The sequence below is a fragment of the Amblyraja radiata genome, chromosome 2, assembly GCF_010909765.2.
Source record: "Amblyraja radiata isolate CabotCenter1 chromosome 2, sAmbRad1.1.pri, whole genome shotgun sequence".
NCBI classification, from domain to species: Eukaryota; Metazoa; Chordata; class Chondrichthyes; order Rajiformes; family Rajidae; genus Amblyraja; species Amblyraja radiata.
In genome coordinates, this window is record NC_045957.1 from 14,818,055 (window position 1) to 14,838,000 (window position 19,946).

General features: G+C 44.6%; 1 protein-coding gene across 1 annotated transcript in view; it reads left to right on the forward strand.

The window, feature by feature from the left end:
- Positions 1 to 12,543, forward strand: part of pitrm1 (pitrilysin metallopeptidase 1) — a 70,967-nt gene extending 58,424 nt beyond the window's left edge. The window contains exons 24-27 of the mRNA XM_033042177.1: positions 1,909 to 2,034; positions 4,393 to 4,538; positions 6,539 to 6,641; positions 12,039 to 12,543. Of these exons, the coding sequence (XP_032898068.1) occupies positions 1,909 to 2,034; positions 4,393 to 4,538; positions 6,539 to 6,641; positions 12,039 to 12,132 (469 nt within the window). The 3' untranslated portion in view covers positions 12,133 to 12,543. The remainder of the gene's footprint in view (positions 1 to 1,908; positions 2,035 to 4,392; positions 4,539 to 6,538; positions 6,642 to 12,038) is intronic.
- The last annotated feature ends 7,403 nt before the right edge of the window (positions 12,544 to 19,946 follow it).

The window sequence follows — 19,946 nt, forward strand, 5'->3', positions numbered from 1 at the left end:
AATTATAACATTGGAGAAGAGGGTGAAATTAAAATTACTTCCTTTATGGTTTTATAGATAAATTCACCATAATGTTAAAAGGAATGTCCCATTTCAATTCTGGTCTCTCCCGAAAGAAGCTAAAATTAGCTGGGATTGGGAAGGTGAATAAAATCAAGCAGATTGTTATCCAACACATGGATAAGAATCTTTGTATGAGGTATTGCAGAGTCCATATCATAGAAATAAAAGGTAAATAAAACGTTTTGTTGGTTTATAAATAAGATGCAGTAGGTGGTGTGGAATTAGAATTAGAATTAGAATTAGAATTTCCTTTATTGTCATTCAGACCTTACGGTCTGAACGAAATTTCGTGCCTGCAGTCATACATATAATAATACAATAATAAACAACAATAAACACAAATTAACATCCACCACAGTGAGTCCTCCAAGCACCTCCTCACTGTGGTGGAGGCAAAAATCTCCACTGTGGTGGAGGGCTGCAGTCTCTTCCCTCCTCTTCTCCCTCTGCGCTGAAGCGATACCCCACCGGGCGATGGTACAAACAGTCCCGCGGCTCACCGAACCCCGCAAACGGGCCGGTTCAAACACCGCGGCCCGGGGTGGTCGAAGCTGCCGCCCTCCAGTCCAGCAGACGCAGCCGCTGGCCCGCGGCTGAACCCCGGACTCAGGTCACCGCCGCCAGAACGCTGTCCCAGCCACCGGAGCACCGTTTCAACCCCGAGCCGGATCGCCCTCACGTGAGTGCCGTTCCTCCCTCGAGCTGGGCCGCTCCGACAGGAGCGCCATTCCACCCTCGAGCTGGGCCGCCCCGACGGGAGCGCCATTCCACCCTTGAGCTGGGCGGCCCCGATGGGAGCGCCGTACCTCCCTCGAGCTGGGCGGCCCCGACGGGAACGCCATTCCACCCTCGGGCTGGGCCGCCCCGACGGGAGCGCCACAGCCCCTCACGGGAGAGTCTCAGCCCCGCGCCAGGCCGCCCTCACGGGAGCGTCACAGCCCCTCACGGGAGCGCCGTTCCAGCCCCGAGCCGGACCGCCCTCACGGGAGCGAGCCCAGGGCAAGTCCTGACTGGCTCTGCCTCCGGAGTCTCGAGGTCGCCAGCTCCGCCATTAGGCCTCAGCGCAGACGGAGGCAGAGAAGGGGGATACGACAAAAAAGTCGCATTCCCCCGAAGGGAGAGACAGCAAGCCCTGTTTCAACCCCCCCCACATAAACACAACCTAAAAACCAAAAACTTAACTAGACTTAACTTAATTATGATATAGATTTATTAATGTAGTTGCCTGGAACCACTTCTGAGGTTTCAGAACCTATAGAAATGGAGTAAAGGAAGTTTATCTGAAGATTAGGCAGCAAAGTGGCACAATCAGTGGAGCTACTGGCTCAACGCCGGAGACCCGACATTCTCCCTGTGACTGCATGGGTTTCCTCCCAGTGCTCCCGTTTCCTCATATATCCCAAAGACCACAGGTGTGTAGGTTGATTGGCCGCAGTAAATCTCCCCTAATGTGTAGGGAATGGATGTAGTAATGGGATAACATAGACCTAGTGTGAAGGGGTGATCGATGGTCAGCGTGAACTCAGAGGGCCAAGGGCCTGTTTCCATGCTCTATCAATCAATCTGCTCTTTTTACCCAGCTTATTATCTCAATTACTTTTTAATCCATAAATGTGTTAAATTGATTGCTCTGGCCATATGGCGCTGACAACTTAGCATTCTATTGTCATGGGGGAAGGAAATAAATGAAATTAAGTGGTTTGTAACGTTTTTGCATAGTCTGATCATAGATATTTACAAGTGAGTTTTGTCAGCAAAGTAATTTCATTTTCCCTGTGTAATGTTACTCATAAAGCAATCATATTGTTACAAATGCATTTGCCATTAATTGCATTTTATTTGTAGACTTTCTGTTCTTGCACGGCTGATTACTTCTAAATTCCTCCACCGTGAAATCCGAGAGAAAGGTGGCGCGTATGGAGGTGGTGCCAACTTAAGCAACAGCGGTCTATTTTCATTCTATTCTTACAGGTACCCGTGACATGTTTTAAATGGTTTTAATTGTGCAGAGAAGAACACAGATTGAAGTATAAGTTGCCCCTTTTGCTTGATTTTTATCAGCTGTTATGAAGCAATAATATTTCAACTGGGACTACAGATCTGGTGCTAAAAGTTCCAATTATGCTGGGAAATGGCTTTTAACTGGAACATACCTAGATGCAAGAGCAAGACGGCACATCTTTGTGACTCTTTATCGGTCCACCATTTTACGTCTCCATTACGTGTGTCTTGCTTGATTATACATGGGTATAGTATGATATGACTGGATAGCATGCAAGCAAGGCATTTCCACTGTACCCTGGTCCACGTGACAATAATAAACCAACAACAATATGTATCTGATACCACTCCGGACGCCATCTCTCCAATATCGCTTTTGGCCTTGCTTCATTTTTTCGTGGACCTATTTTGTGCTTTATTACAAGCAGTACAATTAGCAATGTTACAAAATTTTGAGATTTTAAAAATCAAGTCAGTAATTTATCCTATCAGATAAAGCATAAAAAGAAGTTTAATTTGACACCTAATTCACTTTCATATCTTCAGTTTTAAAGTTATGGCCATTTTCATACTCGGAAATTAGCATTTTGTTCCCTATTGCTTTTCCATTGACTTAACACAAAAGCTGTGATCGTGGACCGTCAGAAGCCCATAACTTTATTAAAAATTAAGAGAACTGAAATAAATTTTCAGTTATTATAGATTGAAGCATTCTGAAACAAATATGAAACAATTTTACTTAGATGACGAAATTAAAACATATAATTAGTTAATTACCTAATTGTAGCTAATTACAAAATTCAATTACTAGATCTAAACATCTATCAATTTCTTAAGAATAGATTAACATTTTTAAATAGCTTGTGTCCAAATAACATTCACACAATAATTCACAATATAACATAATTTTTAAATCTCATTGTCATGGATTTATAGGCCAAATGGAATAATTTAATGGTTAAGGGGAAATCCTTTAGGACCGAGATGAGAAAAACATTTTTCACACAGAGAGTGGTGAATCGCTGGAATTCTCTGCCACAGAATGTAGTTGAGGCCACAGTTCATTGGCTATATTTAAGAGGGAGTTAGATGTGGCCCTTGTGGCTAAAGGGATCAGGGGGTATGGAGAGAAGGTGAGTACAGGATACTGAGTTGGATGATCAGCCATGATCATATTGAATGGCGGTGCAGGCTCGAAGGGCCGAATGGCCTACTCCTGCACCTATTTTCTATGTTTCTATGTTTCTAATACCTGTAAATTAATGGCCATTTAAATCATCTTGCGAGTGGGTTTCTCTGGTACGCGATCATTTGGAACGTTGCGGTTGCGGTGAATTTAAACCCGTATCGGCATGAAAAATACTACCGGTATGGGGAATTTAAACCCGTATCGGCATGAAAAATACTACCGGTATGGGGAATTTAAACCCGTATCGGCATTAAAAATACTACCGTATGGGGAAAAAATCACCGTTTCGCAACTTAAAATGTGAATTAAAGGCATCTTAAGGAGCACTTTTATACATAAAATAAACGGCTTTCGTTTACCCGTCCCGTACGTGAAATCCGTCCCCGTTGTCGGCATTGACGGCTTTAGAAGCTGATTTAAAAATTACTCCAGCGCTGAACTTGTCGGGCGATTAAAAAAAAAAAATACACAGAACGCCCGTCGGAACGATTCTTCAGCAAAAGCTTGCACTCCGACCAAATATAATCCAGGACAAGGTAGGAAAAAAACGCGTTTTAAACCCGCCCCCCCCACCCCCTCAAAGGCGCCAAAATCGCGCACACGGCCAGTGGCAGAATTGCAGCGCCGCTGAAGGTAAGTATTGTAACATACTTACTACAATGGAAGTTCTTGTTATTCAGAATATGTTTTCATGTGTAGCTTTATCGTTGTTTATCATCTTGGATGCAATATGAATGAACAAAAATGGTCTTAAATATGAAGGCTGGTCAATGGAGATGGAAATTTGTAATTTGAGGGATCAAAACAGTTTTGACTTTGCAACAGTATTCTTCTTGTGATCATTTGTGTAAATGATCTAATTGTATATGTGGTATAGAGTAAATACTCTAGATGCGTAATATAATTAAGAGACAGGTTAAACTTTTCCTTCATCTACATTCAGGCTTCAAATGTTAATTTTCAGCCTTCACATTTTATTGGGCTCTTAACCAGTGGATTTCTATGGAAATTTAAATGTTTTACCTGCAAGTTTATGGTGCATTTAATTAACATTCATGAGCAAATGTTTGAAGATAATACATGAAAAATGGTTGAGTTATGGATATAATATACAAGAATATTACTGTTTATCATTACAGAGATCCTAATTCTCTCAATACAATGTCAGTATTTAGACGAAGCATTGCTTGGGCCAGAGCAGGAAAATTTACACAAGAAGATATCGATGAAGCCAAATTATCCGTCTTTTCAGCTGTGGATACCCCCATAGCACCATCAGACAAGGGTAAGAATGTGTTATCATTAATAAAAGTATGAGGGGAAGGAGAGTATCAAATGATAGTTGATTCCAAGATGGTTGTGGGGTCAGAACATATTATAGATAGTGAATAATAGACTGTTGGATTGGAAGAAGCATCTGTGTTTCTGGAAAACCCAGCTGTGTGTGGCTTAACAATATAATAAGTATGACAGGTCATGAATATTTAAATGTCCAGCTATTCTCCTGTCTACTGATTAGTCATCAAGCACCTCAGCAGCAGCCAGATTATGTTCCCATTTTTGATATTGATGCGTGCATTTTAACCTTTGACAAAATTCTAACTTGTCTATTTTTGCATGTAAGACTGGGTCCCAGGTGCCTGCTGTAAACTAGCAGGTATGATAACTTTAACAAAGACTTCTGTTGGTCTAACCATCTTGGACATTCAACGGTGTTAGCTTCCAGTTCTACGGGTTCTTCTGGCTGATGCAGGTCATGTGAGATGCTGATATTGCCGCAGTGTGGGAGGGTGACAGTTTGGGTGAGTTGGAAGCTTGCTGTTTACACTGGGCTCCCATGTACTCCCAATAAAGTGGCTTCAGATTATCAGTGCCATTCCCCGTGCTCCTCTATTTTGAGCAGTCGTAGAGCAGGGATGCCTGCAGGCCCACTGGAATGTTGCATCTTTTCAAGGAGGCTTAAAGAGCATCCATGAATCATTTGCATTTGTCACCTGGTACCTCTAGCATAGCAGAGCTCAATTATGTCTCTGTTTTAGGAGTATAGTTTCAACCATGCAAGGGATGGAGCCTGCATATCAGAGTCATCTGAATGTACTAATGCCTCAATGCTGCTGATGTGGTGAGGGGAAGGACATTGTGGGGGGGGGGGGGGGGGGTGTCTTTATACACCACAGAAACAGGCTATTTGACCCACCATGCTGACCATCAAGCACCCACTTACACAAATACTATTTTATTTTCCCCATATTCCCATTCACCTCCTAATGATCTACCACTCATTAACGGTAGCCAATAAACGACATGCCCATGTGCGGGTAATTTGGGGCACCTGGATGCAACTCATGTGGAAATAAGGAGAGAACACGCAAGCTCCACACATACAGCACCAGAGGTTATGGTTGAACCAGGGTCGCTGGAGTCGAGCTCACCAGCTCTACCAGCTGCAATACTGCAGCAGATTTGACCAGGATATAGAGAGTTAATTTTAGTTAACTTCTCTTGCCATGAATTTGGATACTTCGCCAATAGAGCATTGATGTATTTAAGAGGGAGTTAGATGTGGCCCTTGTGGCTAAGGGGATCAGAGGGTATGGAGAGAAGGCAGGTACGGGATACTGAGTTGGATGATCAGCCATGATCATATTGAATGGCGGTGCAGGCTCGAAGGGCCGAATTGCCTACTCCTGCACCTAATTTCTATGTTTCTATGATACTTCTCCAATGCTTTGAGTTCCATCTGCAGATAGTGTGTCGCAAAAATGCACAAGAAGGCAGTGGTTACTGCTGCCCAGTGGACCGTATGAATTATGCAGAGTTTGAAGTCTAGACCATCTACCATATGTTTGCTCAGATAGCCAAAGGTTCCAAATTATTGCTTCACTCACTGAGACATGCAAGAGAATGGGGCCCTGTTTATCAACCACAGTTATCAACCAACTGTCTCCTGCTACACAACAACCTCTTCCAGAAATAATAAAGATTGATGATGTTCCTCAAGCATGTGTTAAGCTGCTTCTTGTGTCGTGCGAGCCACTTCCTAACGGACATAGATGATGAAAGTCGGCCTTGTCTTCCGTGTGCCAGCACATCATTCAATCATCTTTGCAAAGGTGCTTGGTACAACTTATATAGAATTAACTATGTGCATTCACAAGTTTCTCCTTGCACTTGCAGTGAATGAGTGTGATTGAAAGCACATCGTATTAGAGTTGCCAGAATTGATTAAAGCAATTTAGCAATTGAAAATGCTGTTTTATTACACTCTCTCTGCTTATTCACCAGGATTAGATCGTTTTCTCTATAGTATCTCGGATGACATGAAGCTGAAACGCAGGGAGCAGCTTTTTGAAGTTGACCATGATGGCTTGATAGAAGTAACCAACAAGTGAGTAACTGTTTAAAAGAAGCCTTGATGCTAAAAAGGCAAAATGAATCCACTTGTTTATGCCTTACAATACAGTTCAAGCTAATCTTGTACAGGTTGATGTTAAATTACTTGGCTTCCAGAAAACCTACATTTGTAGGGGGAAGGATAAAGGGGGTGGGTGAGGGAGATTCCACTGATCCTTGTGTTGGGTTGCATGTACTGGTGCTGCCCTCGAGGAAACATGATAATTCAGTTGTTAAAATGGAGAAAAGAGACTGTGCAAAAAAACTAACTGCTGGAAGAACCCAGCAGGTCGACAGCACCCGTGGCGGGAAATGGACAAATGATAGCTCGGAGATAGACACAAAAAGCTGGAATAACTCAGCGGGACAGGCAGCATCTCTGGAGGGAAGGAATGGGTGACGTTTCGGGTCGAGGCCCTAGTTCACTCGGGAGGGGATCTATCTATCTTGCAGATTTTGCCAGCTTTCCTTCCCAGTTCAGTTATAATCTGTGTCGTTGCCCCTTCATGATCGTGCACTGACAAGAAACAAAAAAACTGAATGTTTAAATGTAGGCAGGTAAAGGGTGCAGTTATTAGAGCAAATGAGTATATTCTCAGTGATCTGCAGTGGTGACCACCAGCATGACTGTGGACATTCTCCACTACAGTAACTTGGCAAACTGATTTAATCTCCACTATTCAATATTGGTTTAATCTCTCATCTTCTACGGAGGTTTCCAGAGGAGACCACTTTGTATTTTACAGCTTCAATGCTATGTACTATGTTTTTATTTTATTAATTTAACTGCAATGTTAATTCTGTATAAATTATAAAAATGATCAGATTATAATTTCTCATCTGTTGGTCTTGACTTTGGTCATCTGTCTCTTCCCTAATTTATTTCTTCATTTTGTAACATCAATGCCAGTAGTACTTTGCATAGTTCAACTTTTATTCAATTTTAAGGCAATGTGTCCAATGGTGCCAACACAATCAACAGCTTGAGTTTAATTGATATTGGCATGAGAAGTCAAATAAGGGACTAAATATGTTAACACCTGTTGTTAACATTCTTTGTTCAAGGCATAATTGAACTTCTACATGAAACTACTACTTCGCAATATTCTTTCTGCTCTATTACCCCGAAGATATACACAAAATGCTGGAGTAACTCAGCGGGGCAGGCAGCAGACAGACAGACAGGTGGGCAGAAGGACTGGGGTGGCTCTGTTGGTAAGGAATGAAATGCGGTCCCTTGCGAGGGGTGACATAGAATCAGAAGACGTAGAGTCATTGTGGATAGAACTGAGAAATTGTAAGGGTAAAAAGACCCTAATGGGAGTTATCAACAGACCCCAAACAGGAGCCTGGAGATAGGGTGCAAGTTGCATCAGGAGTTAAAATCGGCATGTAACAAAGGTGATGCAACAGTGGTTATGGGAGATTTCATCATGCAGGTAGACTGGGAAAATCAGGTTGGTACTGAACCCCATGAAAGTGAGTTTGTAGAGTGCCTCCGAGATGGATTCTTAGAGCAGCTTGTTCTGGAGCCTACCAGGGAGAAGGCATTTCTGGATTTAGTGTTGTGTAATGAAACAGATTTAATAAGGGAGTTCAAGGTAAAGGAACCATTAGGAGATTGTGACCATAATATGATAAGTTTTTATCTGCAATTTGAGAGGGAGAAGGTAACATTGGAAGTGTCAGTATTGCAGTTGAACAAAGAGGACCATGGAGGCATGATGGAGGAGCTGGCCAAAGTTGACTGGAAAGAGACCCGAGCAGGGATGACGGTGGAACATCGATGGCAGGTATTTCTGGGAATAATACAGAAGGTGCAGGATCAGTTCATTCCAAAGAGAAATAAAGATTCTAAGGGGAGTAAGAGGAGACCGTGGCTGACAAAGGAAGTCAAGGACAGTACAAAATAAAAAGACGTTTAACATAGCAAAGATGAGTGGGAAGCCAGAGGATTGGGAAACTTTTAAAAGCAACAGAAGGTACTAAAAAGGCAATACAAGGAGAAAAGATGGAGTACAAAGGTAAGCTAGCCAAGAATATAAAGGAGAATATTAAAAACTTCTTTAGGTATGTAAAGAGCAAAAAATTAGTTAATGCAAATGTTGGTCCCCTGAAGGCAGAAACAGGTGAATTTATTATGGACAACAAGGAAATGGCAAACGAGTTGATCAGGTACTTTGGTTATGTCTTCAGTAAGGAAGACACCAACCATCTCCCAAATCTACTTGGGGACAGAGGACCAAGGGTGATGAAGGAATTGAAGGAAATTCACATTAGTCAGGAAATGGTGTTGGGTGGACAGATGGGACTGAAGGCTGATAAATCCCCAGGGCCTAATGATCTGCATCCCGGGGTACTCAATGAGGTGGCTCTAGAAATCATGAACGCATTGGTGATTATTTTCCAATGTTCTATAGATTCTGGATCAGTTCCTGTGGATTGGAGGGTAGCTAATGTTATCCCACTTTTTAAGAAAGGAGGGAGAGAGAAAGCATGGAATTATAGACCAGTTAGCCTTATATCAGTGGTGGGGAAGATGCTGGAGTCGATTATTAAAGATGCAATAGCGGCACATTTGGATAGCAGTAAGAGGACCGGGCCGAGTCAGCATGGATTTACAAAGGGGAAATCATGCTTGACAAATCTTCTGGAAATGTTTGAGGAAGTAACAAGTAAAATGGACAAGGGAGAGCCAGTGGATGTAGTGTACCTGGACTTTCAGAAAGCCTTTGATAAGGTCCCACACAGAGATTAGTGGGCAAAATTAGAGCACATTGTATTGGGGGTAGGGTATTGACATGAATAGAAAATTGGTTGGCAGACAGGAAACAAAGAGTAGGGATTAACGGGCCCTTTTCAGAATGCCAGGCAGTGACTAGTGGGGTGCCGCAAGGCTCGGTGCTGGAACCTCAGCTATTTACAATATACATTAATGATTTAGATGAAGGGATTAAAAGTAACATTAGCAAATTTGCAGATGATACAAAGCTGGGTTGCAGTGTGAACTGTGAAGAGGATGCTATGAGAGTGCAGGGTGACTTGGACAGGATAGGTGACTGGGCAGATTCAGTTTAATGTGGATAAATGTGAGGTTATCCACTTTGGTGACAAGAACAGGAAGGCAGACTGTTATCCGAATGGTGTCGGGTTAGGAAATGGGTAAGTACAACGAGACCTGGTGTGCTTGTACATCAGTCACTGTAAGTAAAGTACAGTAGGCAGTGAAGAAAGCAAATGGCATGTTGGCCTTCATAACGAGTTGAGTTTAGGAGCAAAGAGGTCCTTCTGCAGTTATACAGGGCCCTGGTGAGACCACACCTGGAGTATTGTGTGCAGTTTTGGTCTCCTAATTTGTGGGACATTCTTGCTATTGGGGGAGTGCAGCGTAGGTTCACAAGGTTAATTCCCGGGATGGCGGGACTGTCATATGCTGAAAGAATGGAGCGACTGGGCTTGTATTCACTTGAATTTAGAAGGATGAGAGGGCATCTTATAGAACCACAAAATTATTACGGGATTGGACACACTAGATGCAGGAAACATGTTCTCGATGTTGGAGAACCAGGGGCCCAGTTTCAGAATAAGGGGTAGGCCATTTAGAACTGAGATGAGGATAAACTTTTTCACACAGAGAGTTGTGAATTTGTGGAATTCTCTGCTTCTGAAGGCACTGGAGGCAGATTCGCTGGATGCATTCAAAAGAGAGTTAGATAGACCTCTTAAGGCTGGCGGAATCAAGGGATATGGGGAGAAGGCAGGAACAGGGTACTGATTGTGGATGATCAGCCATGATAACATTAAATGGCAGTGCTGGCTCGAAGAGCCAAATGGCCTACTCCTGCACCTATTGTCTATGTTTCTCAGGAGAGAAGGAATGGGTGAAGTTTCGGGTCGAGACCATTCTTCACACTGTTATCCCAGTGTGGCTGTGCTCGCATTCTTTGTCTGCACCCCAGTTCCTCTGGCCCTGATTTTTTTCTGATGTTTTCCTACCTCTAGTTCCCTCCCCTCTACTTTAAATCTGAAGGAAGGTTTTGACCCGAAACTTCACCCATCCCGTTTCTCTAGTTGCTACCTGACCCAACTGTGTCTATCTTCTGTATAAACCAGCATCTGCAGTTCCTTTCTACACTATTTTTGATGCAGCTTTTTTTGTTGTTGAAGTCTTTCAACTTCAAGGCTCAGTGCTGGGACCCCAGCTATTTACAATATATATTAATGATTTGGACGAGGGAATTTAATGCAACATCTCCAAGTTTGCGGATGACACGAAGCTGGGGGGCAGTGTTAGCTGTGAGGAGGATGCTAGGAGGCTGCAAGGTGACTTGGATAGGCTGGGTGAGTGGGCAAATGCATGGCAGATGCAGTATAATGTGGATAAATGTGAGGTTATCCACTTTGGTGGCAAAAACAGGAAAGTGGACTATTATCTGAATGGTGGCCGATTAGGAAAGGGGGATATGCAACGAGACCTGAGTGTCATGGTACACCAGTCATTGAAAGTAGGCATGCAGGTGCAGCAGGCAGTGAAGAAAGCGAATGGTATGTTAGCATTCATAGCAAAAGGTTTTGAGTCTAGGAGCTGGGAGGTTCTACTGCAGTTGTACAGGGTCTTGGTGAGACCACACCTGGAGTATTGCGCACAGGTTTGGTCTCCTAATCTGAGGAAAGACATTCTTGCCATAGAGGGAGTGCAGAGAAAATTCACCAGACTGATTCCTGGGATGTCAGGACTTTCATATGAAGGAAAGACTGGATAGACTCGGCTTGTACTCGCTAGAATTTAGAAGATTGAGGGGGGATCTTATAGAAACTTACAAAATTCTTAAGGGGTTGGACAGGCTAGATGCAGGAAGATTGTTCCCGATGTTGGGGAAGTCCAGAACAAGGGGTCACAGTTTAAGGATAAGGGGGAAATCTTTTAGGACCGAGATGAGGAAAACATTTTTCACACAGAGAGTGGTGAATCTCTGGAATTCTCTGCCACAGAAGGTAATTGAGGCCAGTTCATTGGCTATATTTAAGGGAATTAAATGTGGCCTTTGTGGCTAAAGGGATCAGGGAGTATGGAGAGAAGGCAGGTACAGGATACTGAGTTGGATGATCAGCCATGATCATATTGAATGGCGGTGCAGGCTCGAAGGGCCGAATGGCCTACTCCTGCACCTATTTTCTATGTTTCTATGTTTCAACATAAAAAGTAAGAGCATATCGATCTGAAATATCACCTGTCCATGTCCTACAGATATGCTGCCTGACCCACTGAGTGACTTCAGCAGTTGCAGTTCCTTGTGTCTCAGTCTAACAATACGCTGTACTATTTTAACCCAAAGAAAACATTTTCTGTGCTCCAATTAACACTGTTTCTTTGTATTGATTTTTTTTTCAGATATTTGATAGCTGGACAAAGCACAAGTGGGGCTGCAATTTTAGGGCCTGAAAGTGATTCTATCAAACGAGATCCAAGTTGGGTGCAGAGGTAATAAAGGATAAGAGGACAAATGCCAAGGATCTTATCACTTCCCCAAAGTAACACAGGATCAAGGTGGATTCCACTGAAATATTGATGTTTACTTGCACCTAATTCTGAAGGAGATGAATGTGGAAACAGCAATGTTCTTGATCCAAAGACTAGGTTCTCAGATTTTGCGAATGGCACAATTCAGTGGAGTTCCTTGTTACCTCAATTTTAAGTTTGCAGCTGCTACAACAGAGTAAATATGGATTCCTAATGCTTGTTAAAATTCAAGGCAAGTAACGTATCCAGCTCTTGGAGGAGAAAAAAATGATTTTGAGGAAAAATCATGCTGAATGTTTTCTCTACAATTATGTGAAATATTGTTAATTCTGTTACGATGTGATTTGCCAGCAGAAATACAATTCTTTCCAACCTATTTAAGTAGTATTTGTCACTTGACTTAACTGGAACATTTTATGCAAAGCATCCTCGTTGGAAGAGATTAAGACAAGTGGTTTATGCAGACCATTCAGATGGGCAATTGTGAGACCTCCTTATGCTTTAGAAATTTAAACATCTGTATTTTTTAGTAATCTAAAATAAAACTTTTATGTAATGGTAAAACCTATTAGCAATGTTTCATTCTTGTATTCTGTCTTTGATTTTTTTTCATGCCTCAGTGTTAATGGTGAGGGTAGTGGGGATGCAGAACGAGCATCCAGAGAAAGTGGTACAGGCAGGTACAGTTGTAATATTTAAAACATTTGGACAGGTGCACGGATAGGAAACGTTAAAGAGACATGGACCAAATGCAGGAGAATGGTTAATTTTAGCTTAAATTGGCATTTTGGTTGGTAGGTTGAATAAGTTGAGCTGAGTGATCTATTTCCATGCCGTAAATTGTCCCGTTAGACTAATGCAAAGTCCTGTTTTATATTTGCACAGAAGTGAAATACTTCATAGGGTAGATGTCGACATTGTTTGGAGGCACTCTGCAGAGCAGATAACATCTGAGAAATAATGGATAATGTTAGATATACAATACAATACAATACAATTAAATTTATTGTCATTTGGACCCCTTGAGGTCCAAACGAAATGTCGTTTCTGCAGCCATACATTACAAACAAATAGACCCAAGACACAACTTAATTTACATAAACATCCATCACATTGCTGTGATGGAAGGCCAAAAAAACTTATCTCTCCACTGCACTCTCCCCCCCGATGTCAGAGTCAAAGTCAAAGCCCCCGGCGGGCGATGGCGATTGTCCCGCGGCCATTAACGCCGCGCCGGGTGATGCAAGGTCGCACACCGGGTTCTTGGCGTTAGAGCCCCCGGCGTGCGCTCGCAGAGTCCCGCGGCCATTCCAAGCCGCACGGGGCGGTGATGCAGACCCCGCTCCAGGAGCTCTTCAACCCCGCAACTCGGGCGGGAGAAGTCGCCGTTGCGGGAGCCCCGAAAAGCGGTCTCCCAGCAGGGACCCGCGGGCTCCCGGTGTTGCCGTCCGCCAAACCTGCAGTTGCAGCCACCGAAACTCAGGAGGTCGGGTGGCAGCAGCGTCCACCACAGCTCCACCCGTTCTGGACTCGGCCAGCCCCGTGACGGTGAGGTGAGTAGTCGGCACCAGAGCCCCCGGTCTTCCTGTTGGAGGCCGCTCCTCGTTGCAGCCCCAACGACAACGGAGACCCGACAAAGAAAAGGTTGGGTCTCCCGTGCAGGGAGAGATTTAAAAGTTACCCCCTCCCCCCCACACCACCCCCAGCCCCCCACACACATACCCCAACAAAAAATAACAAAAACTACATAAAAACATAGACATAAAATAATAAAAACGCAGACGGACTGCAGAGGCCGCTGCTGACGAGAGTCGCGCCACCCACCGATTCCGTCCCATCCATTGCAGCTCATAAATAATGACACAAAAGGAGACTATTCTGCCCATTGGGTCCATTCTGACAATCCCATTGGTCTGATTTATCCTTTGGTTATTTTCTTGTACCCTCTGCAACTTATTCTCTCTCGTGTGCATCCATTGATTTTATTTGCCTCTGAACTAGAAAAGGGGTGATTTACTCAGCCAATTAACCTGCCAGTTTCTTTGGAATGTGGAATGAGACTTGTGTAAACAGCAGAAACCGTGTAGGAAGGAAATGCAGATGCTGGTTTACACTGAAGATAGACACAAATACTGGAGTAATAGGCAGCATCTCTGAATCGAAGGAATCGTGACATTTCGGGTTGAGACCTTCAGAATTCCGAATTCCTCAGAGTACACCCATTCCTTCTACCCAGAGATGCTGCCTAACACGCTGTTACTCCAGCATTTTGTGTTTATAACCAGCAGTAACCCATGTAAATAGAGAATGTGCAAACTGATTGGATTCATCATCAGATCGTTTAGTTTAGAGAGACAGCGCAGAAACAGGCCCTTCGGTCCATCGAGTCCGCACTGACCAGCAATCCCCGCACATTAACACTACCTCACACACTCGGGACAATTTACATTTGTATCAAACCAATTGACCAACAAACCTGTATGTTTTTGGAGTGTGGGAGGAAACTGGAGATCTCGGTGAAAGCCCACGCAGGTCACAGGGAGAATATACAAACTCAATACAGACAGCATTTGTAGTCTGATAAAGGGTCGTCAACCTAAATTGGTAGCTTTCTATTTACAACATCGTTTATTTCTGCTAAAGGGAAAAACTGTTTCTTAAAGTTACACAAATATGCAGGTAACTCAATTGTTGTCTATATACAGCTAGATTACGGTAACAGTGCCTTGCTCATCTGAAGAGTTTCTTTTTAATTCACCCGTTACATTTATTGTCATTGTAAACCCCCTGTCCCACTTTCCCGAGTTACTCACGAATTCTCCCAAGTTTTCCCCTTGATTCAAACTTGGAGAATGTCCATAGCGAGTCCGTAGGAGTCTAGATATTTCGTAGCGGCTCGTAATGTCAGCCGTGGGTACTCGGGTCATCAGGTAAGTCGGGACGTTTTTTCAGCATGTTGAAAAATGTCCACGAGTAAGATAAATAGCCCCAAGTATCTACGGCTGGCATCTCCGAGTTTGAATCAAGGGGAAAACTTGGGAGAATTCGTGAGTAACTTTGGAAAGTGGGACAGTGGCTTAAGGCAACTGGAAGGTATAACGGGAGAGCAGTGAAAGTATGGAAATTGAGCAAAGGATTCCAGTGGATCGCACTTGAAAAGGAATATAATTGCGAATAACTTAATAATCCATTTATGCCAATGATACTTGTTTGGAAGGTCAATGCTTCTAATGTTTAAATCTTATCAATCTGGTTCACTTCAAATATTGCTTTAATGTGTGTATGTGTAGATTGTTGGACAAAACCGTGGTCCTATCAACAACCTCTGCCTCAAGGAGCTAGTTATTGACTGCAGGAAACGTGAAGAAGTACATGCTCCAATCTGCACCAATAGTGCTGAAGTCTTCTTGTGTATGGGGTGCACAGCCTAAAGTTGTAGGTCGAGGGGAGACATCCAGGCCAGGACAGCATCAGTTACTGGGTGGATGACTTTGATGTCACCAGGGAAAAGCCTCAGTTGGCAGTCATTCACGATGTGTGGGATGGTCTGGTCTGGATGTCAGCAGTCGCAAGTAAGGGTGTCTGTCATCCCCCACTTATGCAGTTGAGGGGCTGTTCTTGCATGGAGGGTGCGGATTCTGTTCAGGGTTAGCCATTGCTTGCGATGGAGGTCAAAACCCGGTGGTTTCACTGTGGGGTCTGTGATGACATCTCCGTTGTTGGTGTTGGCATCTTTCCTGGCTCTGTGCCACTCTGTCGTGGAGTCAAAGTCTTCCAGGGATTTGGCTGAAGACCAGAAGGGTTGGCTGGACTTCAGGCGCATGTTGGGCAGATTGTTCAAGTCAGCATGGATGGGAAGGTCAGGGTTAGTTAGCCTCGATGGTGCTGAAGTGGAAATGGTTGAGAACTACAAGTTCCTTGGCGTAAATATTACCAACAATCTGTTGTGGACCAACCACATGGAAGCAACATCCAAGAAGAACCTCTACACCTCTACTTCCTCAGGTGACAGGAAATTCGATGTCTCCAATAATTTTTATAACTAATTCACAATTTGAAAATAGTGGATTTAGGCTAATTGTGAATATTTAACTTATCTGGCAAAGAGGAGAAGATGTGGGGATTTGGTCAGAAATTACTTTTCTATCTCTGTGTAAAGGAGAGATCACAACCCTGTCAGAAGATATCCTGGTTGCTTCTAAAAATAAATTACATTGTATATAAATATTTAAGGCTAGGGATATGATTGTGGGTTGCAGATAATTAGATTTATACTGGGACTGTAATAAGATAATGCCTGAGGGAAGAGATCTGGACCTGCCTTCCTCTGGGTGCTATAAAATGTCCAATAATTTAACAAACTTGTTATTATCTGTGGGATGGGTTACCTGAAGAGAGGACTTGATGCATAGAAGTCAAGCGGGATCAGCAGAAATTATATCAACAATGGCATCCTACTACTCTCTTAAAACACTGAAGGACTCTGCTTCCACGATTCTTTGAGGAAGCGATTTTGGAAACACTCAAAGCTCAGTGATTTTTGTTCATTTGGGTCTTGGGTGATAACCACCCTTCAGTGGGGACTCTGGGTTTCCCCAGAAATCTTAGGCAAGTGTTTCCAAAAGTAATCATTTGTAGAAAACGCGACCAAAACATGGTGATCTAGAACCAGATCATTGATGTGGAACATTGGTTCTGCTTCTCTCTCCATGGATGCTGCCCACCCTGCTGGATGCTCCCGGCACTTTCTCTTTTTTATTTCACGTGTTCAATCAGTTCTTAGTGACGTTGCTCCAGGCATTGACCAAGGCGAGAGTGAGAAAAGGGATCTAGCTTTAATGTATATAACAGAAGATGTACACCACTCTCGCCCCTCCACTCACCAAGGAAGGCACTGGGGTGTTGAAATTGTTCGGTCGTGTAGAACTGTCACTGATTTACAGTTCAGTGCTTAAAAGAACTAGAGATTATCCTGCGGCATCCAATGTGAAGAGGATTAACAAGGTAGATGGTGAACTGCCTCCTTGAATATTCAATGAGGAAGCAGATTCAATAATGGCATTAAAGGGTCTTTTAGATAGGCAGGTAGACAAAAGTGCTGGGGAAACTCAGCGGGTGCAGCAGCATCTGTGGAGCGAAGGAAATAGGCAACGTTTCGGGCCGAAACCCTTCTTCAGATGGATATGCAGGGAATGGAAGGATATGGATCACTTGCAGGCAGCATAAATTAACTTAACATCATATTCGGCGCAGACGTTATGGCCCCCACGGCCTGTTGTTAAATGGTTGTAAATATGTTCTATGAGCCAGACCGGGTTGGAGCTGTTTGTAGGTGGTACTGCAGATCCCTTTAGAGGTGAAGATAGGCAGCAACACCAGTGAAGGACACCTTTCTATTCCTCCCTCATAAAATTAATAGATGGGGTTTTAAAGGTGGCCTGAATGATGAGGAAAGGTACAACATGGCTGCTTTGGGTCAGGACGATAAAAGGAACTGCAGCAGGGAAAAAAACGAGATTGATCACTTTGGACAACCAACCATTGGGGACTTGGTATCAGTCAGACCAGTGAATATCTATACTGATAGATTGGAAACAGGTCATTAAATCATAGAGTTGGTGATACGTATTAAAGCAGCTTTGGGCTGTTATGTTCAGTAATGTTCTGAACTTATGAAATACATCAAGGGGTTTAGAAGCGAGATATTGTCAATAATGGCATTAGTGTTTGTGGTTGACCAGATCAAATTGTTGTAATGCTATGAAAGTAATGCAAAGAATAGAGCGTGCAGTGTTTGTCAATTAATTGAAAAGTATTTATTTGGGGGGGGGGGGGAAGAGAAAGACCACAAATATGTGTAGGAAGGAACTGCAGAAGATGGTTTAAATTGAAGATAAACAGAAATTGCTGGAGTAAATGGCCTGTCCCACTTACGTGTCCTTGGCACGCAAATTACACGACCTCGTCGTCGCGTTGAGGCGCACGGGCATCGTGTGGCCGCGCAGGGCCGGTCCCACTGAGAAGCGAGGTGAGGTATGGAGTTGTGCGCGGTATCACGCAGCTCTCCGGGATTTTGTACCAAACTAAATCTTCGCGCGCCAACGGCCTGTCGCGTAAATGACGGCCAAAGTGCGAACAGGCCCAAAACCCTGGCGCGACGCAATGTCTCACCTCCAACAGCAGCAGAAGCAGGCAAACGATCGCCGAACTCGGCCTGGGGCTCACGGCCGTTGCGGATTCGGATCCGCCCCCACCTCTACTCCCAGAGCGGGGCTGATGAGGGGGGGTGGCCGGCGAACTGGCAGGAGCTGGAGGCGAAGGTAATCGCCCGGCTGGGACGTTGGTCCGGCCTACTTGGTGTGCTCTCTTACTGGGGCAGGGCTGTAGTTATAAACCAGCTGGTGGCCTCTTTGCTGTGGTACCGGATGGCCACTATGGTCCCGTCCTCTTATTTTATAACCATGTTACAGAGGAGATTGGTCAACTTCTTCTGGGGTGAGAGGAACCACTGGGTCTCTGCTGGGGTTCTGAGTCTCCCGTTGGAGGAGGGTGGTCAGGCGCTGGTCTGTATTCGTACCCAGGTGGCAGCTCTCCGACTCAGGACCCTGCGGAGGTACGTCTACTCAGACTACCCTCCTAAATGGCACGTGCTGGCGACATATTTTTTCCGCAAGGGGCGCTGCCTTCAGGAGGGCTCACGGCTCCCAGTAGCGGGCATGAGTCGACGCGCTAGGCGGTAGTTGCCTGGCTTTTACCGTGACCTCCTGAAGGCCAGGAATTTGGTCACCTTCAGCCAGGGCCCTGCTCCTCAGGGGGAGGGGGGTGTCGTGGCTGTGATGGTGGGTGTTGAGGAGAGGCAAGTGCATGGAGGGATTCCGGACGAGCTTACCCCCGCTCAGTCGGAATTGTTCGTAGGGCCCACGGCCCGGGTCCCTCCCCGAGAGCCGGCCCCATGCAACATGAGCCGCCTTTCCGAGATGCCCAGCGTGCCGTTCTGTGACGCGGAGAGGCGCGTACTGTACAGGCTGCTCTTGCACACTCTCCACTTCCTCGCCCTCGTCTTCCGTCCAGACACAACCTGGCGGTCCGTGTTACCACCTGACGAGGGGAGCGGTCCCCAGTGGAGGTCTCTCTACGAGGGAGTCCTCACCCTTTACATCGGGGACCTGGGGTGGAGAGTATTGCTCAGAGCCATGGCCTGTAATAGGTATTTGAGCCGGTTCACGGACTCTTCCCCTGCTTGTCATTTCTGCGGTGAGGAAGAGACCGTGTTCCATGTGTACATAGAGTGTGAGAGGTTGCAGCCACTGTTCGAATATCTGAAAGGGCTGCTCCTCAAGTTTTGGCTACATTTTAGTCCAACGCTATTAATTTATGGGCACCCGGTACAGAGGGGGGATGGATGGGAGGGAGGAGGGGGTCTCCCTGTCGGTCTGCTCCTGGGTCTGGCCAAGATGACCATTCGCGGGTCCAGGCAGCGGGCAGTCGATGGCCGCACAGCGGTCGCCTGCCTGCCCCTTTTCCGGGGTTGCGTCCGAGCTCGCGTGTCCCTAGAAAAGGAACATGCGGTGTCCATGGGGACTTTGGAGGCCTTCCGTGAATGCTGGTTGCCGTTGGAGGTCGAGTGTTTTGTTGATAAAGTTGACGTTATATTAATTTGATGATCGTTTGTTTGTAAACTGTCAACATAGGCAGTCTTTGATTGTGTTAATACTCTATGTTTATTTTATTTTTTGAATAAAAGTAGTTTCATAAAAAAAACAAAAACAAAAAAAAAAA